Source organism: Fusarium coffeatum (assembly GCF_003316985.1).
Source record: "Fusarium coffeatum strain FIESC_28 chromosome Unknown BRIP53273_contig_211, whole genome shotgun sequence".
Taxonomy (NCBI): Eukaryota; Fungi; Ascomycota; class Sordariomycetes; order Hypocreales; family Nectriaceae; genus Fusarium; species Fusarium coffeatum.
The window spans coordinates 106924-125372 of NW_022158004.1; the positions used below are offsets into that span (position 1 = coordinate 106924).

General features: G+C 48.4%; 5 protein-coding genes across 5 annotated transcripts; 3 read left to right on the forward strand and 2 right to left on the reverse strand.

Annotated features, from left to right (window-relative positions):
- Positions 1-146: 146 nt before the first annotated feature.
- Positions 147-2139, forward strand: FIESC28_08782 (uncharacterized protein; the record flags this gene model as incomplete). Its single annotated transcript, XM_031162920.1, has 4 exons — positions 147-188; positions 236-268; positions 329-444; positions 501-2139. 4 exons carry the CDS (start codon positions 147-149, stop codon positions 2137-2139), a joined length of 1830 nt encoding a protein of 609 aa, XP_031013049.1.
- Positions 2140-2337: 198 nt separating this feature from the next.
- FIESC28_08783 (uncharacterized protein) lies at positions 2338-4038 on the reverse strand (the record flags this gene model as incomplete). The annotated part of the gene is made up of 1 exon (XM_031162921.1): positions 2338-4038. One exon carries the CDS (start codon positions 4036-4038, stop codon positions 2338-2340), a length of 1701 nt encoding a protein of 566 aa, XP_031013050.1.
- Positions 4039-4275: 237 nt separating this feature from the next.
- FIESC28_08784 (uncharacterized protein) lies at positions 4276-7043 on the reverse strand (the record flags this gene model as incomplete). Its single annotated transcript, XM_031162922.1, has 2 exons — positions 4276-6663; positions 6714-7043. The coding sequence occupies 2 exons, from the start codon at positions 7041-7043 to the stop codon at positions 4276-4278; spliced, it is 2718 nt and encodes a 905-aa protein (XP_031013051.1).
- A 4685-nt stretch (positions 7044-11728) lies between these two features.
- Positions 11729-15224, forward strand: FIESC28_08785 (uncharacterized protein; the record flags this gene model as incomplete). Its single annotated transcript, XM_031162923.1, has 2 exons — positions 11729-11943; positions 12077-15224. 2 exons carry the CDS (start codon positions 11729-11731, stop codon positions 15222-15224), a joined length of 3363 nt encoding a protein of 1120 aa, XP_031013052.1.
- Positions 15225-16521: 1297 nt separating this feature from the next.
- On the forward strand, positions 16522-17070 carry FIESC28_08786 (uncharacterized protein; the record flags this gene model as incomplete). The annotated part of the gene is made up of 1 exon (XM_031162924.1): positions 16522-17070. One exon carries the CDS (start codon positions 16522-16524, stop codon positions 17068-17070), a length of 549 nt encoding a protein of 182 aa, XP_031013053.1.
- Positions 17071-18449: the final 1379 nt, after the last annotated feature.

Genomic DNA, 18449 nt, shown 5'->3' on the forward strand with positions numbered 1-18449 from the left:
ACCTGGAATCTCTCCATTTGTCCTACAACCTACAACGTCATTCTTTGTACCAGTCGCTGTGAACCTTATTTATTTCGTTGTATTATTACTCAACTTTATCCTCGCTGACAAGTAAGGACCTACAAACATCATCTTAATCAGTCACGATGCCGCGTACGCTATTACTTTGCTTCATCCATGGTTTCAAGGTAACCATATCCTCATTCCAAGTAGGATAACACTAACATAAGCCAAGGGTACCGATAATACCTTTCATGAATTTCCATATGTAAGTAACTAGCCCAGGGTCAAAATAGAGTTAGCAGCCACTAATACTAATACTCTCAAGGACCTCAAAAGCGCCGTCGCCAAGCAACTGCCAGAAGACAAGGTCGAGTCCGTCGTCTATCCAAAGTATGAAACGTCTGGAGAACTAGCCCAAGCCTCCGAGGGCTTCCTCGAATGGTAAGCTGCCCTGTCGTATAAATCAAAGACGTCTAATGTGCGAACCATCACCACAGGCTCAAGGAGCGGGTTATGGATATTCGAAAGAAAAGGTCCGAGAAGCCATGGCCCCCTCATGATAGAGACGTCGGCGTCATCCTTGTTGCACACAGCATGGGAGGCTTCGTTGCAGCAGACTCTCTGTTCCTGGCCATAAACGAAAGAGCCAACAATGGAGATGAGAACGATCCCCTCTTCCCTTTAATTCAAGGCATTCTGACATTTGACACTCCTTACAACGGCCTAGCCCGCTCCATGTTCGTCTATGGCGCCTTCTCTAACTACCAAAAAGTCAACAGCGTCTTCAATGTCATGACAGCTTTATCTGCTGCCGCACCCGCTAGCCTTGCTCGCCTAAGTGCTGGGCGCGCCGCTACTACCGCCGTTACCACCAGTACACGAGGACCTCAGTGGAAGACATGGCAACTGGTAGCTGTCAAGACGGGCACAGTTGGCGCCATCGCAGCTGGTGGCGTAGCGGCTTACATGAATCGAGAAGCTATCATCCAAGGAATGAAGAGCGTCAAGAACATCAATAAAGAGTCCGTCGCCGAAGGATACCGCCAAAGTATGGATGCCCTCGGTCAAGGTCTGGCTTACATCAACCGCGGCAATGTTGGAAAGTCCTTCGCCTGGCTTTCAGATCACGTCACCTTCGTCGGCGCACTCCTTAGACAGAAAGAGCTTAACCGCCGGTTGGAACGTATTGGCGCACTCAAGGGTGTTGGCCTGCATGACTTTTACTGTTCCCTCGGTGAGAATGGCTACTGGAGTGGAGGCTATTTTGTCCCCGAGCGAACATTCTGTGCTGTTCCGGAAGAAAGCCACTCAGCGTACCCGATCTTCGAAAGATGTGTCATGCTCAGGGCGGATGATGAAGTCGAAGCGCACATGAACATGTTCAGGCCTGAGAAGCATCGCGGATACGAGGATATGACAGAAAAGTCGGCCGAACTTGTCAAAGAGTGGTTCCTAAACGAAGAGAACATCGTCGACGATCCCAAGTTCCGAGAAACACCACCCGAAGAGACCGAGGAAACTGAAAAGGCTAAAGAGATCCTTGAGAAAGATCCAGGTGCAGAAGGAAATGAAAAGGCCGATGGTGCGGAGGACAAGGACAAAGACGATGAATTCCCGGACGAGTCGCCTCTCGATATTGCAAATGCCGCGTCCCTTGTACCACTTCCTGACGACAAGGGAGATGATCTTATCGGCGATGCTAATATTGAAGGTGCCGACACCATCGAGAAACGAAATTACCTCAACTACCTCTTCGGCGTCGCTCAATCGGCCGGTACTAATACCAAAGGTTGGCTGCCAAACAAGATCCCTCAGATGCCAAATCTACCTAGCATGCCAAACATGCCCAAGGTCCCTAGTTCTGTGTCATCTCTGGGAAACGTTTCGATGCCCAGTATGAGAATCTGGGGCAAGAAAGAAGGTGATGCTCAAGGAGAGGGTGAGAAGCAGGATTCTGAGCAAAAGAATCTCAGTGAGTCTGAAAGTAAGACAGCTGGTGAAACCAAAGCAGAGGCAGAGGAGATGAAGGAAGCAGCAGAACAAGATAAGGCTGAGGATGATGCTCAAGAGAGTGCTGGAGACAAAACAGAGGTTGCCAACAAGATGGAGACGGAAAGTGACAAGAAAATGGGTTAAGGACAATTTGTGTCGTTTGCGTTGTTTGTTTCCTCTTACTACCTCAAATTAATGGCTGTCAGTAAATGCACGGGATATGACGTGCGTTGGGCCGAGTTGAAGAATGAACGTAATAATAAAAGAGCCTATTTCTATTCCCCAAATGGTTCCATATGTATTTCCTCCTCTTTCAAAATCTTAGCCTAGATCACTTCCAGCCTACCAGTCGATAACAATCCTTCCCTTTCCACGGCTAACACAGCTCAACATTGACTCTTTTTTCTGCTCCTCATCCAAAGCAACACCCTTATGCTCCACCTCTCCCTTACAAATATCAACCATACATGTCCCACAGTTTCCGACCAGGCATGATGACTCGATCTCGAATCCAGCGTCAGACAAGACCTGAAGAAGAGACTTTTTTCCAGGAACTTGGAGGGTCTTGCCCGTCGACTTGATTTCTGCTTCGAAAGGTTCTCCAGTTCCTGTTGTTGCGTCACCAAATTCTTCGAAATGAATGTCGGTCTTGGGATAGTTAAGAGCGGCCGTTATGGCACGACAGGCATTCATTAGAGAAGTTGGACCGCAGCAGTAAACGGCAGAAGTGTTCCCATTTTCATCTTCTGATTTGGGAATGACTTGGTCGAGATCGAGACGCTGGCCTTGATCTTTGGCATAAATGGTCGTCTTACCGAGCGGTAAACGAGACAGGTATGCAGCGTCGTTGCGGCTTCGTACAGCGTAGTGTATCTCGATGTTGGCTTGCTTACTGGACAGCCTCTCGATCTCAGTGAGAAATGCTGTAACGCCAATACCGCCAATAACGAAGATGTGTTTGCGGGCCTGTGAGTCCAAAGCCTCATCCCGTGAAATCGCAGAAGCATTGCGCCCCAGTGCGACTTTGATAACGTCCTTAACATCCAGATGGTCATGCAAATAGATTGATCCACCTCGTGAGTTGTCATCTCGAGCAACGCCCAATTCGAAACGGTTCGTAGTACCTGATACAACTGAGTAGGCACGGGACAAGCTTCCATCTGGTCCAAACTGAAGTCGAACGAAAGGGAATTGTCCAAAGTCTGAGCCCTCAACTTTCTTGTCATCGTCCTCCACTTCAAAGACGAAGGACTTGATTCGTGTAGTGAGATCTGTCTTGGACACTAACTTGTAAGATCGCCAAACCACTGGGATATTATCGCCTTCGAGACGGCCAGTCATATTCTCGGGACCATGCTCAAGGCGCTTGCGGAATATATCCAGCATCTCTTCAGATAGTGCAGGCAGAGTCGCCAACTCTCGAAACGCCTCGTAATTGTCCTTTTCATGGTACAGATAGTTCTGAACCCGGGCAAGAGACCAGGTGGGATGAATTCTTTCGACGAGCTGCATCACATCACCCTGCTCAATGAAACCCGTCTTGATAACTCGGTAGTACCAACCCATCCGCCCAGTTGACTGCGTCATAGCTGAAGCTTTCTTATGCTGAAAGCGATGGTTCAGCTTATAACAAGGCTGTCTGGGCGATGTGACTTGAATAAGTACTTCCTTTCCGACACGGTAAGTGTCACCGATGCAGACATTTAGTTCTGACATGTACATTGTTGATAGGTTCTCTCCAAAACCACCAATTTTGAAAAGGTCGTCACGGCCAGGGAGCTCGGCGTTCCACAAGTCATAGTGAGCAGCGCAGTACTGATGCAAAGCCTTTTCAGGACCGCCATGATGGATGTAATGATGTTCATCGCCCACGAGACCGAGAGGAGTAACCTCCCATTTTCCTTGACGGTCTCTCTTGTTGATAGCGCTGCGGATGTTTACCCCGCCGATCGGGCGGACTTTGCCTGTTCGCAAGCTGAGAAGGGTATCTGTGGGAGGGAGAGGAGCAGGACCTACAGCGGAGATTCCAAAGTTGGGATACATGATGGCAGTTGTTGTTTTCGGTGTTTGTTGATGTTGAGCTAATTTTGGTACGATGTTGAGTCAAACATGGAAATTTAGGCATCCTCCACTTGCCTGATAAAGCAAGTCCTCAAATCCCCTATCGTTATCACCTAGCTTAGCTCTGACTGGCTGGAGGTTCATTCCTGACTAAGGTTGGCTCTAAGAAGAGTGGCTTTGATATGTTTCCTCTTTCATATCCAATAATAATCTTCCTAATCACTCAATTATAATCTTTTCGTTTTCTCTTCCCACCCCAAACATGCCTAATATTTCTCGCCGGCCCTCCAAAGCTTCCATTGCATCCTTGAAAGCCTGAGCGGAATCAATTGTCCAAGACAACAACCTTGTACAACGCATATATCTCTCTCTTAGAACTCCAACGAGTTCCTGTTTGTTCTTATACGATCCCAGCCATGACTCAGGCAACTCAAAGATGTCGTCAACTGATCTAGGGAATAAACTCGATTCTTGCTTGAGGGCTATCGAGATTAATCCATTGAACCGTTTGAAAAGAAGACCCCAGGCAGCTTTCCAGCCACTTATCTCAGCCTCGATTTTGCCAGACTTTTCTTTCCGTCTGTGCGGTTGCTTCTGGGAATCGTCAACCGTAGAGAAGGTTTCCAGAACCTTACCACAATAGGTCAGGTCGTCCTGTGCTGCGCTCAAGTCTAATTCGGCCAATTTTTCAAAGATTTGCACGCTCCAAAAATGCTCAAGTCCCAAAAGCTCTGTAAAGAAATCGTCGACCAACGATGACTCGTGCTTGCTGGTCCAGTCTGGGTCTTCTTCAAGTTGGAGCCTCCAAGCAGTGACATCATCTTCCGAAACAGATGGTGATTCGATCTCAGTGATGACCGCATATCTGGAATAAAGGTTCATGGCGTCCATACGTTGATTCATCAGAAACGAATCAGCTGAGTTGCATGTGATCAATCCGTCTTCCCTTGGTTGAATTAGATATCTCCATTGGTACAGGAACGTAATAATATCCAGGGTCAAGGGATAGGTTGCTTCGAGGATACATGTTCTGTCGAATTCCGGATGTTTACTGTAGAGATGCTGCTTGCCTATCGAGTATATGATTGCAGATGCGCATGGGTAGATAAGCTTATACGTAATGACGTTGTCTCGACGGATATGTTTGTCAGCGACAAAGAGTGTTTTGCAGCCTGGGATCTTGACCAAAGCCAGGAAATCACTCGACACCAGGATTCGTTCTGGTGTGTTTCGTAAAGTTGCCATTGGACCACTGACGGCGAGGGTTACCACGCCTTGGCGAAGCACTCGGTAATGGTTCTCTCTATGGACACCATCAATTGTGCTGTTTGGCGACAAGCGAATGAAGTCGGTACGTTTCAACTCTGCAATCTCGTATCCCGACGTAATGAGACAGCCTGTTTCAGCATCCACGGCTCTGTAATATCTTTCCGGGTCTGGTTCTCCTGTCTCAATTTCAGAGGTCGAAAGCGTGACGTTCTTGCGAAGGGATTTCATCGAGCGGCTCCAGATGGGTTGAGATGATGTCGAACTAGGTACCAATAGAGCAGCGATCCTATCTGACGCTTCGTTTATACCATTCTGAATATCACCTAACCTCTGGGAAATGTCAGCCACGACGAATGGTCTCTCTTGTAGATCCCACATGGGAACCCAACTAGGAATGCCATAAGTTTTACGTTGCTTCATGTTGGTTAACGATTCTGTAAGTTCGAGGATTTCGGGTCTTCCCTTGCGCTGTATGAGGTATGCGGCAGTTCCAATGTATACTTCACGAACCATAAGATTGTAGTTTGCTTTCAAGATGTCGGCTTCTTCTAGATCAACTAGTCCAAGTAGGCCATAGATCTTATCACGTAGGTCCGTCATGCGACATGAGGCGGTCGCAGCGAGGACCTTCACGAGGTCACTCTTGACGTACGGGCCAATCGTCCCAATATGCGTAGTCCACCACGGGACAACAACGCCGCTTATGCGAGCCTTGGCTATCGTATTGAATGTGATTGGTGTTGACTCATCAGCACAATGCAAAACAACGGTTCGAGCGAGCAGGACTTCCTGCACCACCCATAGACGCGAAAAGAATGGTCGCTCAAAGAATGGGTCCAGTATTATTGATGCATGATTTGCAAATTGTGTCATTCTTGGGTCGGTTGACTCAGCAATACCCTTGAGAAGAGAGATGGCATTGATACCATTGTCTTGATTCTCCCCAACATAGGCATGAACAACGGTTGCCTTGGAGAAGATGTCATCCATCATGGCGACCTGATATGATCTTTCATCGAGATCAGACTGGTTGATACAAATCGAATCTACCCAGACGAAGACTGATTCTAGTTCTTGGCGCAAATGACGAAGCGCTTGATGACAGCTCGAGGTAATTGGTAGAGCCCTGTTGCCCCGTCCAATGAATATACGTTGGCAAAGAGAGGCATCGTTGTCAGCGTTAGCCCAGGTGTATGACAGAGCCTCGTAAGCAGGCGGCTTGTCCACGTCAACTACCAGTAGGCGACCCTCAAGCGCCTTCTCAAGAGATGCAGGAAGAAGCTCCAGGATCCTTATGTGTGAGGCTTTTGTGAACTCAGGATAGATCACCGCTTGGATCTGACTTGGTTGGTGAGATGTCAGTTTCAGTGACGGGTTTCGAAACTCACTTCTCGCCCGTAAGCATCGCTCACTGTAGCGGTCTGGTGGGTAATGCCAGTACAAACCATGCCCTGGCTGGCCTTGACTTCCTGTAAGACTTTTTTTATATTCTCTTCGGATGTCTCGGTCAGGTAATTGACGCATGATGGCCACGATAACGGTGCGATAGCCTCTGATGGGTGCTCTTCCTCTTCATTGACAGACGCAGCGACAGGGTCGGCAACATGGTCAACGGAGAATTCAAGAGGACCAATTGTTCCGCAGGCTTGGCAAGTCCATAATTTGCCGTCGAACGGGATTGGATCTATCCGGCGACAATCAGGGTCGTGCCAGTCCATGGTGAAAGAAAACGATACGGTGAACTACCTAGAAAGTGGGGTGGTGAGGTCAGTTTTATAGGTAAGCAGCTGAACTTGTCTAACAAGGCTACCTAATAACGAGGCTGTGCCTTACAAGGCGGACTTCAGAATACCAACACAGGCATTTCGAGAGGACTTCATTCTCTTTCCTTTCTATGAATTTCTTTTCGGGGCCGTCATTCTGTCTCCCCCAGGCGTCCTGTCATCTTATCAGCCACCGGGTTCACATCATCACAATGCGACCTACTTGAATTAAGCACTTTACTTCATCCGCAAGGTCAACCTAAAAATAAATTGATATTAGGTCTCCTCCTATAACTATGCCTCAATTTCCTGTGTTTGACCCGGCGACCATGATTCAAAGGTCATTTGTGGGCAATCCCAGACGACCTTTCAGTAATATCGGCATACGACTCGACACAACTCGAACAAAATGTCCAATATTGCAATTGAATCTCGCAGCGCAAGTACAGTTGATTCTCTTCGCAGCTTTGTATCGTCTCTTTCAAACAATTTTCAGCCTTGATGTGATCCACCTCATCCATGCACGATCTGCTAGACAAGATCCAACCTGGATATGTCTGCATCTCATGAGAACACACAGTGTTACACCTCCCACGACAAGCAACCGTGACAGTATAAATAGCTTGTCAACACACTATGAGGCTATAGCCTGGATGCAATACGCCATTTCGCCAACGCTGCCGAGCTGAAAAAAAGGTCATTTCGCGACAACATGAGCCGTTCCCTTGCTTTCATGCCTCTTTTCAGTAGCCGCACAGGTCGAACAGACGACACTCTCAGTATATGAAGTCGTAGCTACTCCATAGCACCGACCGACATAGTAATTGTCGTTCCGGCTGTCGAAGGGTTGCTGAGATCTCAGGCCACAGTTCTCGATCGGGTTCGGAATTGCGTCGACATGCCCGCATCGGATGCATTCCTCTCTCGTCTCTGTCTGTGTACACATGGTGGATGTTGAAAACGTGGTTTATATCGGTGTTTTGTTCCAAGTGGTTTATATTGACGTGTGTTGTTTGGAGGAGGTTCGCTAAGCGAAAGGCGTATGTATCATGGACCAGGTTCAGGTTCTTGGCCGAACGAACTTGGAGGGTTATGTACCCGGATATATAGCCTGTCAGCTGGCTCGCAACTTGATAAACGTGAGCCTGATCCTGCCTAGACAAGGCAGACGAATTACCAGATCAGGCGGTGCGATTTGCCTATTGAAATGCAGTGTTACACAAATACTTCTGATAAATGATAATCTTGAGCATGTCTGATTATTGAAAATGATCACAAGAACATTCCCCATGCCTTTATATTACTATACCTCATTAGCTTATCTCTCTTTGTTTGTCAAGACGGGTCTAACGGTTCTTTTCTCGCACACATAGCTTTGCTGTTTTGATGTTCAGCAGCTATTTCATATTTGTAAATCATATTGTGTTTTTATATCTCGTAATTGCACTTTATGCCCAAGTCTCACAGAGGCCCCTCAAGTATACGAGTACGAATAGGAATACCCGATGCGTTTCCCAACGTAGGCATTTCCAAAAACGTTATTGCGCAGGTAAGGCACGCCACTTGATAACGAACAAACGATCTCCCAATTCGTCTCCATCACCCGTTGCTTTCTCCCGTTTGCTCGTAGTGCCACGGTGAAATCGAGTACCGGGTCATATACATCTTAATATGTCACCTAATTGTGTTTCGGGCAATGGCCGCTGCTGGCATACTACCAAGCTCTTTGGTCTGCGGCTTAATCTAAGTAGTCTGAGAAACCTATGTTCGGAAAGTAGTACCTCTAATACATTGTTGCTTAGGCATTCACCGATTTCTTAGAAAGCAGGGGTGCAGAGTAGTATATCTTTTTGGATGATACCTGCCAATGAAACTAGACCCGTCGTCAATATCTAGTTGAAGTGACCCTGGGCGAACTTCGTTATCTTAAGAGTTGCGTCAGGATGAAATCCTTCACCTGGTTGATAGGAGTCTGGTCAATGGGCCAGCATAGGCTGTTAACTCTTCGATCGCATTCTGACTGGGATTCAATACAAAGATCAATATACCTACCGCACTATTGCCGATAAAACCAAAGCCGAAGCTATGACAACGGCCCTTAAGCATTGTTTTCATGCGGAACCCCTTTGATGATGAAGCCTTTTCTTCGACATTTGAAAATTCATGTTCTGAGATTAGCATATGCATTCCAGTTCTCCGGGGCTACTATCGTCTCAGTTGGTCGTCGATTCTGAAACTCTCGTCGAAAGAAACAGAGATGTCTGCCTCAATACCGTTTCTCGTCTTCCAACGTATGACTGGCATCTAGATCTATGTCGACGATGGCTTGAGCAGTTCCAAGGCTATAGAAGTTGAGCCGAAGAGTAATTCAACTCTCATTTCCACAACCATGTTTATCCTACAATCGCTGTTCACCAGGCTTCTGGTAACAGGTAAAAGGAAACTTGAGCTCTGTGTAAGAAACAGATGAGATTAGCGTCCCGTCGCTCTGAGCTGTGTCACAAGGACTGTCTCAATCACACCCAGAAGTCACAGGGCTTACTTTTCGGGTGAGGCGGACACGAAGAATAGGTGGGCCATTACCGCGATTATATACAGAATTAAAATGAGAACTGCGTTACTTAGAGCCTTCAAGATGATGTGGTTCCTATCCAGCTTGAGTAAGGTCTCAAAGTGCAGATCATCCGGCTACAAAAAGTGGCATGCAGTGAAGATCATGGTACGTGGAACCTGCAGAGAAACGGAAACGGCCGAGATGAAAACCAAAACCACAAGGTTCCCTACTCCATGCCGGCAGGTACCTGAAAGTAGCTGTCTGAGACAAGTAACATGATGATGTTGGGGCAGAGAAAAAACAACGTAGCATAGGTGCTTGGTACGCAGGTATATATACCTAGGTAGACAAGGCAGTGTCAGAAAATTGTCTACCAAGGTTCAGGCCGCCGAATTAATGAAGTGGCCTGAGTGCTGGTCTAAGCTGGTATACGATGACTAAATTATTTTGTCCTCCATGCTCAGAGCGGCTAACCTATTGTTCTGACGCCCTACGGTACCTGGGGAATGGGAAATACGTAAAGAATGCGGTGAGGTTCAGGTTGGTGCGAGCCTTGCATGAATAAACCAACTGGATTGTGTCTGGGCCATGACAAGCAAAATGGAACAATGCAACGGAAAAGGACAATAAGGAAACTATAATTGAATGTCTCTTTTGAACGTCTTCAGTACAGGACAGGACAGTGAGCGCTGGAGGTCATGCTGAAGATCACTTGGAATGGGGAAACGCAAATGATGGGCAGTTTCAAAGAGGTGGCTGAAAATGTTGCATTTTGTCATGACAGCGCAGCGCTTTTCTGAGCCTGGACCTTGGTAGTGGCATCTGGAATCTAGAAGCGGTGATGCTGACAGGGTGTCAGATCCACGTTTATATGCGTCTATTGAGGTCAATATTTATTTAATCACCCGGTCAGCATTCAACAAAGACGTCGTCAATAGGTGTGATGTCAGCCACCACCTCAGTGACTTTCTTTCTGGTAATAGGATTAGCGCCTGGTATGCGTGAGCGCCAAAAGCGTTTTTGGACAACGTGAATTGGAGTCTGTGATGGTGCTTGTGCTGAGCTGTCAAGAATGGCGATGACGACGATGGTGTGTGGATGGCGACAATTGCGTCACGGGCAGCTGCTAATCAGTAATCTGACCACTACCATTTCGAAGTTATCAGTGGATAAATAAATATCGTATGCACCGCTTTCAAGAAAGTACTGTAATGAGCAGAAGTCGGAGCTGAGCTGAATATCGAGACAGCTCACGAAATAAAACAATGCAGATAACCAAGACATGCATGAAAGTTTCCGTCGGGTCCATTTTGATGAGGGACAGAACCAAGACCAAGCAAGACCCGACAACAGGGGAACAATGGTCTAGGCTTAGACGCGATACTTTAAAGGTACCTCGGCGCCCTAGAGGCATCCGCTGAGCCCGATGCCTTCCATAATAGCCCCTGAACAAGAGGCACAGTCCATGATGGATGGAGAACCCCCATACGTGTACGGATACTCTGGCAATCAAAGCCCAATGTCAGTCAAACCTGATTCTTTACTTAGTGCGTGATGTATTTATGCGACAGATTCAGATCCAAATTTGAAGTCAAGCATCGGCTACTGGCGTTACAGATTGCGATGAACGACGGGTTAATTTCCCCCTGTCTTTAATCTTCCACTGCCTGACTCCATGCCAACTGGACTGGGCTGAAATGCAATTTTTAGTGTCTTCCTCGTAGCTCGTCCATTCAGTGGGTACTTCACATGTACTCTCCACCTTGAAACCTTCCTTGATCCCCGTAACTCCCGCCCGGCTCGTCTAGTCTAGGTGGTCCCTTCCCTTCTAAAACTTGACCCTTCCCTTCCCGACTGTTTTACCACCGCCCGCTACCAACTCAGCGCAACTTCCTTGGCTTTGTGGCCTCCAATTCAACTCCAACCTCTCGATTCCACGATACCTCACTTGCCATCCGCTTCTCTCCTTGCTTCAACTTCGCTCCTTTCTTCTCTTTTCTAGTCCTTTCCTTTTGTTTATTATACTTCACCGAAATTTCTTCTAACTTTTCGGGGCTGGGCTGTGATCAGCCGAAACGCGAGCGCAATGAACGCCATCCAGCAAAAGTGTCGGCCGAAACACCAGGTCCTCGTCCTCAAATGCTATCCCCGGACCACGAAAGGCGCTGTGGATGTCAAGCCCAATAGCAGCGAGCTCAGTTACCTCTTATACTACGCCACAAGTCGTCGGTCCAAGATACAAAAGATTGGTGCCTTTCTTGAGAAGAAGACAGCCAGCGATGTCTGGCGCCTGCGTATTGGGTATGTCGCATCGTCGTGGACTTCAAACGTCAACGTGTCAGATTCGTCAGAATCAACAGTTCTGCCTCGTCACGACTGAAAATTACTATAGCCCAGTCGAAATCCATGATTGCTAATCCTTACCCTTTTGTAGAAATGTCCAAGTCACTCTACAGATCCTATCAGCCTTGATGGAAAAACTTCACAAGGATTCCGTCCTTATTGCTCCATTCGTCCTCAAGATCCTCGACAGCGTCCTCAGATCCGACGACATTACCATGATCGAGTCCTCACTCCCTACATTCGGCGCCTTCTGTGATTATCACGACGCGGCTTTTCTCCTGGCAGATCAGACCTACCTGCGTCAATACGAGGAAATTGTTCGGTTATACGCTCAGCTAGCTTCGACAAAACCCGCTCCAGGTAAGGAGTCGCTCACCACTCCTGTCAAAGTTCGCTGGAGGAACGCAGGCCTTGAGGCTATTCGCAGCGTTTCCACAGCGGACGCCCTGTCTTCCATAACAGGTAGCCAAATGGATGTCATTATGCCCCGAATTCTTGAGAACCTCTGGTCCGACACCCCCGACTTTCTCGAAACCCTACATCAACGACTCGAAGAGGAGGAAAAGGTCGATACCGAGAAGCAGTTACGGCGTAGGACAAGCATTGCTACAGTGGGAACGGATGGGGCAAACGACCCCAATCCCGTTGCCCTTTCCGGAACTGCGGGTGATGTCGATAAGCTCGCCGAAGAGGAAGTAGGAGTATTGGCCATGCAGTGTCTGAAGAGCATCTTTATCGTTCCTACACGCGCACAGATCCATGGTGCCACCATCTCCCTACTAAGGTTCACGCAAGAGAAAGTCGCACAGGGCGAATCAGTGGTGGAGCTTCACGACGATCGAGAGCGGGATAACGGTTGGGCCATCAGCGTCTACAGCATCATCGCTCGCTGGGCTCCTGTACAAGACCGATACACCATCCTTGTGGCGGCCTTGGAAATGTTGCTCCGAGTTCCGGTACAAGACTCTACTCTCGATGAGCAGCTTGCATTGGTGACAATCATGAGTTCCCTTCTCCGATCTGACGTCAATCTCATTGGCCTGAGTATGATGGATGTGTTACTTGGCTTGATCAAACAGATGAGGAAGCTATTTAGGATACGAAGCCCCTCGAGCCAGAGTGACGATGGCAACGCCGCTGTCGTTGAACCTGAATCAACTGTGCGCCAAAAGACTAAGCATCTTGTGGGCAGACTCGAGTTGTGCGTTGGTGACTTGGCTACCCACGTATATTACACGGACCAGATTGCCGACATGGTTTCCGCTATAATCCTTCGTCTTAAACCAACTCGATCTTCTAGCATCAATTCTTCGCCAGGAGGTGAAAAGGCCGGTAATAACGAAGCCGGACCAGGCGCCTCCGCAATCGAACTAAGCGAAAGTCAGCAGCTTGATCACTATTTCTGTCTTAACACTGGCAGGGCATCGGGCCTCCGTGCTATCAAGGAGATTCTTCTTGTCGCAAATCCCCAGAAGAAGCTCACCGGCAACCTGGCCATGTCTCGCAATCCTGTGCCTATTCACGTATGGGAAGGCACTCACTGGCTTCTCAGAGATCCCGATGGTCGCGTCCGCAAGGCATACATGGAGGCCGTCATCACATGGCTCGACCGCGAGACATCATTCGCCAATGAGATTGCCGTTGAGGAGAAGCTTCCTCGTTCTCGCTCATCCGTTAAGATGAGCAAGGAAGCCAGCTCCGGTATCAACCGACGAGCCGTCTCGAATGCTTCCCATCGTGAGCGAGGATCAAAACCTCGCCAGTCGCAGTTCTTGGCGTTGCTGCATCTAGTTATTTACGACAACGCTCTTCAGTTCGTTGATTACGAGAATGATCTGGTCATGCTCCATATTCTTCTCACCAGACTTGTCCTGCAGCTTGGTGTTAATGCCGCTCGCTATGGCCTGCCCATGATTTACCGCTTGCAGGAAGATGTTCAAGAAATTGCCACACCTCTGCATAAAGTCCGAATTGCATCCCTCTGTCACGGTTATTTCTGGTCACTCGCCGAGAAGTTTGATTTCAAGGAATCCGATATCGGGAAAGCAATCGAGAGTGAGGTGGCACGTCGCAAAAGAAAGGCTTTCTGGGTCCAGGGCATCAACATGCCCCCTCCCTCCCTCGATCAAGTCGGTATGCCTGGCGAGGCACGCCCGCAGCCAGACTGGGACTCTGCTGCATTGGAACGAGAGGAGTTGCTTCCATTCGACGACAGGGAGGCCCTCGTAGAGTCCATTGCGGTCCACTATCATGAGAGTGTCCAGGCGCCTCCTGGAAGCCCCGGTGCATCTCCTGGAAAGGTGCTTTCGGGACCAATTCTCGGCTCAAGTCTTTCTCCCACCAGTCCGACAGAACCCGACGCGGAATTACCAGCTATTTTCCGCGAGCAGATGATGGGAGACTGGTCCAGAGATGCTGCGGCCGCCATGCTTGCCGCAGCTGGAAAATCGGAGTCATTGACCGGATCTAAGACGGAAACTGCAGGTACACGAGGCCATCTCACGGTAAAGACAAACGGTGTAAACGGCAATGGATTCGCCAATGGTCACGGAGCAACGTCGCCGTATGGAAGTCAGTACAATTTGATGAGACCTCATTCGTCACATGGCCACCGCGAGAAGGAAAGAGAAGGAACTATCCCGAGGCACCGCAAGAGTAGCGTTCGCAGTGCCAACTCGCCAGCAGCCCTCTCAACTGGCAACCGAGGCACGGTCGCCTCGGTTGATCAGCTGAAGCTCGTGCTCTCAGGCAACCCCCCACCGAAAACAGCCGCCCTTGCGGGAGACGATGACAGCGGGGACAGCATGGTCAGCTATGATTACAGCCTTTCAGATATGAGCTTTAACCCAGCTGCGCAGAACGACCAGCCTAGTAGTCCAACCAGTGTCAAGAGACCTGGCACTGCTTCCAAACGAGGACCTTTGAGTGCGCATCCTCCTCTTGGGGGAACACCCAATCTGCATGACAATAATGATGAAGATGAGGCTGTGCCTCCTGTGCCACCACTGCCGGATGTAAACTTGCTGGGAGGCAAGAGAAGTCCAATCCAGGCAGGCGAGAATTCATTCCAGGACAAAGCGAGACGACGAAGTCTCAACAGCCGCAACGGTGATGGAATGCGGCCCAAGTCGGTCCGTTCCCAAGACACCAAGACGATGGATCTACAAGATCTCCTTCGGGGAATCGATAGCCGACCAAGCGAAGGAAGCCTGGGTAATGTGACGAGGCCCCCGTACTAGGGAACGGGCATAATACTAGGAGTTCGAGGAATGTGGGCTTAGGTGTACATAATAGCGACGGTTGATTTGATGGGGGGTAGCGATACTGATGTAATTTGTGAGAGCTTTAAAAAGAAAAATGCCAAAATGGTGATCCCCATGCACGCAGCCCAAGTAAGCTCGATGATGCTCTTCTACTTGTGGGATTATTGGCCAATATCGAAGCCCAATGGGGTCGATGAGCGATCCTTGTTGGAGATGAATTTGTCCGTTGGGGCTGTTACAAGGGTCGAGCCGGTTTCAGAATTAGAGATCAGCAGCTAACGTATCTAGTTTACGGTTCCTCATATGAGTAAAAAGTGTTCCTCGTATGGTCAGTCACGAAGCTATTCAGAGTGGCCATGTTGAAGAAACGCAGTGTATATGAGAATACAGTATCCAAGTCCACAGTCCAAGACTGAACTGAGTACGAAACATGCCAAAAGTTAAGCTTTCGGCTCTTGTCGCGATTCATCATGATAATTGAAGATTCTCAAACACATAACCATGTCTTTCTTGTTCCCCTGTCTGGGGCTTGGCGTCATGGGGGCCAGTGCAGTTCGTCTTATTTCCCGGAGTGGCCCCCGGAGGTTGAAGAATAGGGAAATACCCCCCGCAACTGCGAGACTGGTCTCGTTTGTTGTCTTGATCCTTGGACCCTTGTTAACTTCCTTTCTGTGGGAAGGGGCCAATGTTTTCCGCTCTCTTTCTCTTTCTCATTCTCTCTCTCATTCTCTCACTACCATCTCGCGTTGACAATACGGATACGATTCCATCACTCTTTTTTGTTTCATTTGTGGTAACTGTGTTCGTTCATTACGGTGTCTTGTTAAGATACGTTCATTATACAGCAGCCGATCCTATTTTCTCATCCGACAACTATCGAATAATATCTGTAAAACCAGCGCGGGTTCGATCTCTTCCCGGCCTCGATATTGGGTCTGATCGCAACAGAAGGAAAACGAATTGGCTATCCGGGGAGTCAAGAGTTGGTGAGACAAAGTGCCTACGGCTAAAGAGTGTCAATATATTCGAAACAAGCATTCGGCAAAAACTTGACGGCGTATGGGCGAGCGACGTATTTGACAGGCGATCATTCTCTGCGATACTTGATAACACGGGTTGAACGAAGAAAGATTTGATGAGAAAGTGAAACATTAAAGGATTGTAAGGGAGCTGATTACGGCTTGTGCTACCGCGATACCTGTTCACTTGTTCTCACAAACATCGTCTTCAACTCAACTCGATTATCTTGACCCTGAACCATCAATATTCAGTCATGACCACCTCAGATCCCCTACCTGGAAATCATCCATCCCCAAACACCGCCGACTCAAACAACTCTTCTCTTCGATCAGACGACAGATTACAGCAAACCATGGTTCCTCCTCTGACTGTCCCTCCTCCAAGCGCGTCAGCGACGACATCAACACCACAACCCTTCTTCGGAGCCAGCGTCCCTGCATACTCGAGTCCAACAACTTCACAATCCCCATGGTCCCCAGATATACCGTCAAGTCCACCACCGCCATACGATCCAAGTCGTCCGCCGGCAATCTACTCCCCCTTCGGACCATCGTCATCATTCTCCTCGCCGCCACCTCAATACCCGCCGTCAACACCATGGCCGTACGCACAAGACGGATTCACTAACGGAAGCTCCAACAGTCCACCCCATAAGGTAGGTCCAGCGTTGGCTCGACGTCGACGCAAGATGCAACTCATCGCCCTAGCGCTGTGCGCTGTGATGATGATCATCTTTGCACTGATCATGGGTGTTCTGATGGGCATTGTGAGATTACAGTGGCAGGGAGGAGATGACAATTAGGATGCATCTGCACCATGTGTTCGTTCGTTATTTTTTGTACATTCTGTACCTTTTTTATTCTTGGTTATTATCAAACGGTGGTACTTGGTGAATTGACCGGCACGGCGTATGGACAAACAAGAGGCTTTGATTAGAAACACAGCAATATTTTACAAACGAATGGAAATTTATCAACTGTGTGAGACTTGGACGGCAAATTAAGTACTGGGGGGTTGGATAAATCCCCAACATTTTGTTCTCATGCGCGGCGACCTTGGTGTTCTTGTTCAAGTTGATACTCAGTTACCCTACACCTAGCTATTAATTCTGAATTCCGAGTAAAACATTAAACTAATTACACATACAACTTGTTGGAAGTCAAAACATGACCCGTTTTCTTCCTCCCGTTTTTTATCTCACCTTCTGTCTTGCCAGTCTGTTGTAAGAGCTCGTGCACCTTTTGTGCCAAACCAGAGACGCACCATTGCCAACCATAAGCCTACCAAACGCCTCGGTAAGAAAAGACTCTTTGCTAAAGAGGATGTGGCGGGCTGACCAACCAATACCACAACTATGGCAATAAAAACTAGCGGGGATAGCCTTTTGCGGCGCAGACTTACTGACTGATGATGGCAGATGATGAGTACTGGTAGGCTGGGAATCATTCTGTAGCCAGAAGCGGGAGTGAGCGGGAGCCAGATCCAAGATTGTAACGGGGGAGAAAAGAAATTGTCCCGATTTGAACGTACCTAATGTTAGTGTCTCTAGGCTGAGTGATCGACAACTGGAAAGTCAGTTGGATGACCTGGCATGGCTTGGACATGGTCTTGGCTTACCCCCGGGTTGGCCTTGGACATGATTTTTAAACTTCTGTCAGACTCACTTGTACAGATTCAACTTCAACGGTCAGGTCTGGACTGCGCGGCAATACAGATACTCAATACCCTATGGATTGGTAAGTTGGCCGACCCCGACGGAACGTCCTAGATCCAGATGTCGCATTCCCGTAAACATGAGAAAAAGCAATCATCGGCGGACATGCTCCTCTTAGGTTGGCCGAATGTCATGTTTTCTCTTGTCGCTTTTATGAGGCCGCATTCAAGGGTACCTAAGCGAGGAGTGAAGCAAACTAACTGCATGCATGCATGCATGCACGGAAATATGACGAGTGTTTCGACCAACGTTTCTTTTTTTCTTCATAACTAACTTTCGTTTCTTTTCCCCAGGCCTTCACTGCTATAGGATACCCACCCCCTGATCCCAATACGCCACGAAATGATTTTTGACGTGTCGTTGATTTCAGAATCATAAAAGGTTGAACAGGGCTGAGGAACCCGACAGTAAACGCCACTCCGATTCGATACAACGATCCGCAGGGTCTCAAGGGGGGGGGGGGGGGG